Source organism: Belonocnema kinseyi, chromosome 3, assembly GCF_010883055.1.
Source record: "Belonocnema kinseyi isolate 2016_QV_RU_SX_M_011 chromosome 3, B_treatae_v1, whole genome shotgun sequence".
Lineage (NCBI taxonomy): Eukaryota > Metazoa > Arthropoda > Insecta > Hymenoptera > Cynipidae > Belonocnema > Belonocnema kinseyi.
This window is the reverse complement of record NC_046659.1, coordinates 107,332,367-107,342,505: the sequence shown is the minus strand read 5'-3', so window position 1 is coordinate 107,342,505 and position 10,139 is coordinate 107,332,367. Positions and strand designations below refer to the sequence as shown.

The 10,139-nt window shown below is 26.7% G+C and overlaps 1 protein-coding gene across 1 annotated transcript in view; it reads left to right on the top strand.

Moving 5' to 3' along the window:
- The first annotated feature begins 8,340 nt into the window (after positions 1–8,340).
- LOC117169675 overlaps positions 8,341–10,139 on the top strand; it is a 3,103-nt gene continuing 1,304 nt past the window's right edge. The window contains exon 1 of the mRNA XM_033356159.1: positions 8,341–8,580. Within this exon, the coding sequence (XP_033212050.1) occupies positions 8,523–8,580 (58 nt within the window). The 5' untranslated portion in view covers positions 8,341–8,522. The remainder of the gene's footprint in view (positions 8,581–10,139) is intronic.

Genomic DNA, 10,139 nt, shown 5'->3' with positions numbered 1-10,139 from the left:
TCTACTAGAAGATGAGTTTTAAATGAGAAAGAAATTTTCTATGAGAAGAGATGCATTTTCTACCAAAAAAGATGTTAGTTTGACTTTTTAGCATTGAAATGTGAGATTTAAAAATAAATCAATTTTGTATTAAAATAGTGAAATTTTCAACACAAAAATTCAATTTTCAACCAAAAAGAATGTCTTTAACAAAATTGATGAATTCTGAAATAAATAATATAATTTATAACTAAGAAGGTAATATTGTGGAGAAAACTACTGCAAAAAAATAAATATAAATACAAGGCAAATAAATCTCCAACAAGAATATTATCCCAGGGTTAACACAACACTTTATTTTTCTGTAGTTTGCTACTTAGCAATTTTTCATTTACCTATATTATATTAATACTCAAAGAGCAGAATCGTGAACTTGTAAAATTTCTAACCTAGAATATTTTATAAAAGGAATAAAATAATTTCAAATTAAAATTGAAAATATTTTTAATTTATTCTACTTGACAGTTTCCCTAATTAATAAAACTCCCTGATTTAAAAAAAATTGTTGTTAGCCAGGTACGTTTTTACTCACTAGGTTTATTCAGCGCGTAATGTTCCGAAAAATGTTGTACAAGAATAGTAAATCATAACAAAACCTTTCGAACACAGCGAACAGAATTAAAGCCTTGGCAGACATATCGTTGTATCAACACATATTTTGTACCCAGTGGGTACAAAATTTTGGGACGTCTTTACGACATCGTTATGACATCTTCACGACAACCTTACGACATCTTATGTCCATGTCGTTACAGTGTCTTTACGATATCATAAAGACATCGTCAGATCATACGACATATTTACGATATCGTACAGAAGACTTAACAACATGAACATAGAATGTCGTAAAGTTGTCGTAAATATGTCGTCACGATGTTGTAAAGACGCTAATAAATTTTGTGCCCACTGGGTATCCATCAAAAAATTTAAAACAGATTAAAATATGAAAAAACTTAATTGAATTTGGAAAATTCGAAATGAGCTTGAAAAAATTCAAGGGAATTTAAAAGAATTTGATAAAATGGTTAAGAATTCATAGTGAGGTTAAAATACTTCAGGATGATTTAAATAAAAACTTATAAAAAATGCACTGAATAAAGAAGAATTAAGTGAATTTAGAAGAATTCAGAGTGAATTCTAAAAAATAATTTCAAATCTCTGCAAATCTTTGAAATTTTACTAATTTCTAACCAAAAAAGTGAATAATGACTACAAAAAAATTCAAATGAATTGGAAATAATTTAAAATATCGAAAAAATTCCATTTACTTCAGTTAAATTTGAGTGAATTTATGGAGGAATCTAAGGGAAATAACAAGGCATGAAAAAATTTATTGAATTTAGTTTCAAATGACTTAAACAAAAATTAAACAAAAACTTTTTAAAATCCATTGAATTGTGTGAAATTAAAGGAATCTAAAATAGTTCAGGACTAAGAATTCAGGGCCAATTCCAAGTAAATTGTACAAAATATTTGAAAATCTCTTTAAAACTTTGAAACTCTACGAAATTTCCTTTTTGGGAAGAATTTTTTTCAAATCCATTAAAATATTGAAATCTCTGAAAATTTTCAAAGCCATTTGAAATCCTAATAAATTATTTTAATCAATTAAAAATTTGATTGTAATCTTTGAAATAAAAAACCTGAAATATTACAAAGCCTTTAGTATATTTTTAAATCCCGTGACATATTTTTAACTCTTAAAAATTCTCAGAAATCAAAAAAATTTGAAATATTTAAAATATTTTGAAAATGTTATCAATTGATCCGCATTATCAATTCAATTACAACTTAAATGAAAAAATGAAAAAATTTCGATGAAATAAAAGATTCCAGGATAAATTAATAAGAATTCAGGGTAAAATTTAAAAAAGATTAATCTCTTTAAATCTTAGAGATCCTATAAAATACCGCACGTCGCTTGAATAAATTCTTATAAATTGACTAAAATATTATTAAATCTAATGAAGTTCTATGAAATCTGCCGATACTTCCTGAAATTCTGAAAAACTTATTAAAATAACTTTAGATCTTTAAGAAAAATCCTTACCATCATTGAAATCTTTGGAAACCTTACAAAATCCAGTGAAATCGTTTAAATTCCTTCAAATTATTACAAATAATTTGCAAGTTTCTTAAAATCATTAAAAATTCCCCAAAGTATTTAAAATGCATTGAAATATTTTAAAGTACTCTAAAATAGTTCAAAATTATTCTAAACAATTTAGAAATCAGAAAGAGTACTTTAGGCACATAAACTGAATATAGGATACAATAGTGGTAGGCATGAGTGAGTGATAACTAACTCAATAAAATTGAAATAAATCTTTGGATTACAATTACAAGAAAAGTTAGGTGTTGTTTTTCCTTTTTTTAATGTAAATACGAGAAATTGTATTTGTATTTATTTGTTACAATGTGTAGGAGAAAATTTTTAAACGATTGTTTAATAAATAATTTATAGAATCAGAGTGCACGCATTGATTTAGAATTAGATAAGCACACGTTTGAGTTAAAGTGAGAGATACGTACGAAATAAATGGAAGTAAATTACCTTGGCTATTGTAACCTTTCATTCCAAATTCAATTTTCGAATTTTTGATCGCAGCATTTCCGTGGAATAGAGAAATAGATTTGAAAAAACTCATATGAATAGAATTCCATAAATATAAAATATGCGTTGATACGTTATTTTTGCCAAGGCTTCAATTAATAGTAAACATCCATGCTTTGTCTGCTAGCCGCACGCGCTATAGAAAGGAGGAGTGCGCATGCAACTGCGCATTTCTTTGCGGCACGATAACTTATATTTCTATTACGATTTGGAAATTTTAGGATAATATTCGTAATTTTCAGAAACCACTTCTTAAGTTACATAAACATTTAGTAAATTTACTATAAAAGTTACGGAATTTCATTTTCAGCAACCTAATTTCTTAAATTTCAGTTCAGAATGTGTTATTATAAAAAAGACTAAATGTTACATTCTTTGGTAATTTTGTTTAAAATGAAATTGATAGTTTTCGATTGAGTGTAAATTCTTTGCACATATTAATGAATGCTCTTAAACACAATTGAAGACAAGGGCTGAAGAAGAAAAAACTGGTAAAGCAGGTGGGTGCTTTCAGAGAAACCTGCGATATTATAAACCAGTGAGGTTAGTTTGAATATATGCATTTATGAATGCAATATTAAATAGTGACAGCATTAGGTTAGTTAATGTACTTGTTCAGTTTTCAAATTGAAAAAGTTTATTTCGGGCGATCAACATCTATTCTAAAAGTAGTGAAAAAATCATTGAAGGTTGTAGTATTTTGCTCTCAATGTATTAAAACTTGGCCAACATCGTTCTTCTGTCTATTCAGAAGAAATTCATGTGTCTTAAGGGGTTCTTCTAGTATGGCGGCCGCTGTCTAATGCTATTTTGAGAGATTTTTGTTTGAAAAACCGTAGAAACAAAATAATTATTATAATTTATATCTTTTTTGAATACATTTAAATAAAGTTTGGAAATTCTTTGAACTCATTACACAGAATATTTTCGGAGGTACACCGCTCAACAGGAACATATATAAAAGAAGAGATGCTCCACTGCTGCCATTATTCCGGCTATTCTAATGATCTGAAATCAAAAAACCATACGCCATTTTATTTGCGAGACTTGAGACTCTGCACGGAACTAAAATAAAAAAAAAGAATTGAAGAAAATAACTTTTTTTTGCAAGTTTAAGAAAAAAGTTCAATTTGACTATGCGCTAAAGATGCTTTACAAAATTTGAGCAGAAACAATCAAATAGTATTCAAAATATCATGGCTGTAGTTTAAGAAACTCGTGTTTTGAGAAAAACGCGTTTTAAAGTTGTTGTATATAATTCAGAATAAAAATTGCCTCAACATCAATTTTCTATGTCTGGACCATAGAGTACATATATTACGCAAGACGTTTCTCTTTTGTTTGAATAAAGAATGGCATAAAACTGCTGTGAAGTTAAGAAGGACACAACCACGTTTTAGACGTGATTTATGAAAAAAAAATCGATTTTGTTATATAACACATTAGATGACCCCCTTAATAGTAACGTGTTAAATGTTTAATATTATACATATATTCATAGCTTTGGATGCTAATCGCAGCAACAAATTTTGCACTATGAATAATACTACAAATAATTTTAAAAAATTGAGATCTTATTATACTTACATAATAAACAGTTCAAATAAAATAGTTATTACTTTTTTATGTACGCTGGCGACGGTAATCGAAACAACACCTCCCTTTTTATAAACATAAGGCAATGTACAAGATAAATTTCTTTTTTCGAAATATCTTAAAATCCATTCAAAAGTCTGAAATTTATTAATGGAATTTATTTATTCTTAAAAATAACGTGAAAATATAAACAAATAAAACGTTTTTAAATACCAGGACACATAGTTTTTTATTTTTAAACTTTGATTTCACAAAATATTTGTATTAAACTATTCAAAAGAAATGAATGTAGATATTTTATACTTAAGAAAAATTGCTATTTTATTATGTCAAATTAAAAAACTTTTGAATTTAAAATTTTTCAATTCTAGAAAGTTTTCAGATTATGAATAATTATAATTATTATTATTGATTTTCTTAAGGCTACAAATTAAATATTTGTTTATTTTTGATTACATAATTCTCATAATCCACTTGAAGTTCAATTTCAATCGAAAACAGTCGAAAAAAAATATAGGTAAAGAATCGTATCAACTGAATAGAACAATGCAAATGAGATAAAATTAGAATTCTCCTAAGTTTAAAGTATTAGAAATAAAATAATTTGTAATTCATCAATGCGTGAAACATGTTAATCGTAATTTTTCAAACATTGGATTCTTTTTCATGTCTGAAAAAACCTTAGGTTCTTTCCTTTAAATATCTTAATTTCAAAAATTTGACATATTATCATTTTTCGTTGTAATTAAGTTTCAGAAGAAAACTGGGATTCATTATTTACCAGTACCCGATCCGATAACAGATGTACGGACCAGATTTCAAAAGAATTTATAGACTTTTTAATGATTCTAATCATTTCAAGGAATGTTCAATGCTTCTAAATGTTTTCGGGACTTTTAAACGATTCTTAAGATTTCACCACTATCCAAATGCTTTCAGCAGATTTAATTAGGGAATTTGAATTATTTTCGAAATTTTGAGGGCTTTTAAAAAATTAAAGCTAAATTCGTGGGATTGCAAAGAATATCCTAAACATCATAACGATTTTGAAAGATTTACTGATGAAAAATTCGAAACATTTTATAATATTTCTATAAATTCATAAGAATCTAAAAGGATTTTATAAGATCTCCGAGGATTTTCGTAATTCTAAGGGATTTTAATGGCATTCAATAAGGTATTTTAACAATTTTCCAGAATCTGTAAAGAACAAGTGGACTTTTAATATTTCAAGATATTTCAAGGTATTTTATTAGATAATGTACTGTTAAATAATATTCAATGTGAGTGGCTTGATTTTATTATTCAAAAATGAGATTTTTGTCAAAAAAAACAATCACTTTCATTTTCCTCGGCCGGAATTAAAGAATTTTAGACTTTGTAAGCCCCTAAATTTTAGACATTCTGAAAACTTTAAATATTGTATGATTTTGATTACGAAGCTTTAAAAATGAGTATTTTGAGCTTAAATAAACCGTTAAAAATTACAAAATTTCAAACATTGTTTAAAATATAAGTATTCTTCAAATAGTATCGTAAAAATAAGTCTCTTAAAATGATAAACTTTTAAATTGTGTATCACGCTTTTTGAAATTCATCATCATTAATGTATAAAGACTAATCTAAAGACCAAATCAATTAAAAATCATTTTCGTGCAAGCAAAATAGCTTTATGTCACTTTAAGCCAAACATATGACGTGAAAACTAAGGTATGATATAATAAACTGCCAAAAAGGGTTCATGCAGCATATTTTCAAATACTTTTGCAAAATGTCGCGTTTCAAGGTCACGAAGTTGCTCGCAATTTTTATAATTTTATGCAGTATTTAAAAAACAAAATTTCTAAATTTAATGTAAGAACCTCATAAATACCCAAACCCCAGTAAATACTATATTTAGATTTCTTTAACTTTTTAATTCAAAAATAATATTCCCTGTGAAATAATTAAATATTATTTTATCAAGAGAATTTTTAATACCAATTATTTAAGGATAAAAACATTTCATCTGGAACCGTCAAAAATTTAAGAAGATTTAGAATTACACAATTAAAAAATAAAAGGTTCAGTTGAAGCTTAATTTAATTGTACAAGATAAAACATTCAAAGCTGAAATTTACGTTTGGAATGTGTAAGATCATAAGTGGCGTGTATAATTTTCTCAATTTATTTGATAGCTAGTTTCTCGAGCTAAATTAAATTCAAAACAATCACCTTATCTTATAATATTATATCGTCATGAAAACCTAATTACGAGTCTTCTGGCACCAGGAAATTTTTCTCATTTGATTATCAGCACCATCAAAGCCATAATTAACCTTTTTATTTGCCCGGTTCTAATAAATCATTTTTTCGCCCTCTCTTTAAGAATATCAAATAGAGCCGCAGGTAAATGTTTAAAAAATTGTAATGTGGAAATAGCAGAAAATAGCATCAACATCTGTCGCTGGAACTCTTGAAAAATTTCTAGAAAACTCGTCAATATTCTTACATTTCTTAAAATCCGTCGAAAGCCCTTGAAATCTAATCATTCTGTCTGAAATCCATTAAAATTCCTCAAATCTGATGAAATTCATTAATACCGCTAATTTGCCTAAAACCTGTAGAAATTTCTGGAAACCTTTTAAATATCACTGATAGAATACATTTTTCAAGTCACTAGTAATCCCACAAAAATCAAATGAAATACGAAAAAACAATTTAAAAGCTATTATCTTTTTAAAATTTCCTAAGAAATGATTAACTAATTTTAACCTTCTAAAATTCCGTAAAATCAATAAAATCGGATAAAAACATTTAAACAGTCTTAAAATCTTTGACATTTTTTTTAAATTCTTTAAAACAGCCTAAAAATCCTCTCAAATTTCTGGACATTTTCTGGACACATATTTTTAGTTACTTTTTTCATTTTTTTAAATCCTTTAAATACCTCAAATACTGAATAATTCTTAGTAATTTCCCAAATTTTTAAACCTCTTAAATTCTTAAGATATCATTCGAAAGTCTTTAAAATATGGTTTAATCTCTTAAAGTTTTATATAATGAAGGTGGCCATTTTAGCCGTTTTTCCAAATTTTAATCTTTGAAATTTAAAGCTTTAATTATTTTAAATAAACAATTTTTTTATTAAGACACTAAACAATTTGCACTATAAAATGGAAGCTTTAATATTTTTCAATTTAACCATTTTTAATTAAATGCCATTATATTGCCAAATTTAATATAATAGCTTAATCTTCAGTATTTGAACTATAGTTCTATTAAAAAATAAATAAGTACATTATTATTACAGTTTCTCTCTACTAAAATGAACTTTAAAGTTCTTTATATTGAAAGTTCACGATTAAAAATAAAGACCTGTAACGAAAAATATGAAATGTAAAATATTTGAGAATATATACACTATAAATTAAATGATCAAATCAAATTATGTAAAAAAAAACTTTAAATACGTATCAATATGTTTCAGTTATTTATAGCTCCTTATTAATTTTTTTATTATTCTGCGTGTTCAATTCTTAGTCACGTCTGCAACAATCTGCTAGAATCAATTTATGTAATTAGAAAATGTATCAGCTTACGCTTTTTATTTATGAACAAACCAATATTCAAAAATTTAGCTCTTGAGGAAATAATGATATGTAAATTATAAATTCCCAAATGCAAAAGTTGTCAGTGCAATCAACATATTTTGCGAAAAAAAATTCGTGTACTTCGAGAAGAAATATTACTTTTAAAATTGATTAACGTAATCCGACAGTTTTCCTTTTGATAATTTTCTAACATTTCTATAATTTTTTGATTTTATAAATTTAAAAAATTATATTTCTTTTGAAATTGATTGGGAAACCTTGATTCCGCAAACTATGTAAATTATTCTGCAAACTCCATACTTGGTTGAATTTTTCCATCGCAGCTGTTTTTGGTGCGATTAATTAATCAGTTTAAAATGTAAATACAATTTTAGATAACCTTATCACAAGTGTGGATGGTTATCTCGAATGTTCCACGTAAGTCAAACATAACTTATAAAGTAACATAGGATATTATAACTTTCAACATTAAATCGTCATTCACTTTAATCTCTCTGAATTGTCCTGCCTTCCTTTTAGAAAGACAAAACGAGATTTATGGAATTAAATTATCTGAAACAATAAGTTTATCCTTGTCGTATATATATATAATAAAACTTCGCGGAGAGTAAAAAGTATTTGTATAGTTGAACTGCCCCATAAATTCTCTATAAATCGACTTCCTACATTTACCAGAAAAAATGGGAATCTCCACGTGTACTCTGATTCTAGCCTTAGTTGTCGTCCTTGATTCTTATGGTAAGTGTATAATTAAGTAAATTTTTTGTATTTATTAGTTCATATTTTATGAGTTTGTGTTGAGACTTTTATAATAAAAAAACTATCGACGTTAAATCTTTGAAGTCGTATGATGCAAGACTTATATCTATAGATATTTAGTACTTCTTTTTCTTTAAATTTTCCGCAGAAGTATTTTTAAGGGCATGTGACACAGCTAAATACCTATATTACCGACCTCACTTTATCAGTTCACTGAATGTTTTTTTAAACCTAAGAACATTTTTTGTAAATAAAATATTGAGCTGAAACTTTGGAAAATGCATTATAGTACAATAAAGTACGTTTAGGTACTGCATTTTGGTAGGAATTTCACTAAAAATTATTTCGTCTTTTTTCTGAACCTCGACATTTTTTTAACGTTCGAACTTTTTTAATACATAAAACATCGGTCTCAAACTTTGAAAAATGCAAGAGCCGAAAGAAAACTACGTTTAAGTACAAAGATTAATAATGAAAGATGTAAAAAAAATATTTCAACTATCAATTCCATTAGCATTAGCCGGTAACGTTGCACACGAAAATACGAACCCTCCAGAACCTCGTCTAGTGGCCGCCAGGGTTCGTATTTTCGTGTACAACGTTACCGGCTAATGCCGAGGGAATTGATAGTTGAAATTTTTTTTTTACATCTTTTATTATTAAGCTTTGTACTTAAACGTAGTTTTCTTTTGGCTTTTGTATTTTTCAAAGCTTGAAACCGATATTTATATTTACAAAAAAGTTCTTAGGTTTAAAAAACATTCATTGAACTGATAAAGTCAGGTCGGTAATGATTGCAAGTGATATTTGATAAAAAAAGTTAAAACAGTTTATTTTTGGAAATTTAATAAAATTTGTATATTGCATTGAGCCATAAAGTAAAAACATCTCTGTACAGAATCTCATAAAAGAAATTGTATACGTAATAAGGAATATGAAATGAAAACTACAGACGTCTTAATTTTGTTGCATTATTGTTAAGCGCGCAAAAGTTTTTATTCTGTCTACTTTTTAATCTGATTGGCGATTAAGCAAAAGAATTCTGCTCTGTTTCAAGCTTGAAAATTGAAAAAAAAAAAAAACAATGACACTTTTTCTGAAAAAATATCTACTAACTGGGAAAAAAAAAACAAAAAAATTTCCGATTGCCGGTCGGGTGCTTCTTCTTTAGGCTATTAGAGAGATCGAAAGAAGAAGTTCTTGTAGAAACACACTCTATATTTTCGAGGTGTTACGCTTATATCAATTATGTCTTTTCTGCAAATAACACAAAAAACTTAACGTCTTTTCAGAGTAGATGGTATATAAAATTTTAAAATTCTAAACTTAAATCTTTGTCTAAAAAAAGTCTTACTCCATTGCTCTTTTTTCCGAAAAAAAATTAAATGTAGAAAGTTTAAAAATTTATTTTCTATTTAGTCTGAAAAGACCTTAAGTATTTTCTGTTTTATTAAATGATAAGTGGATCGATAAGGTTGATTTCTATTTTCACGGTGTGTGCAAAAAATATATATCCTGATTGATGGTTACCATTTCTG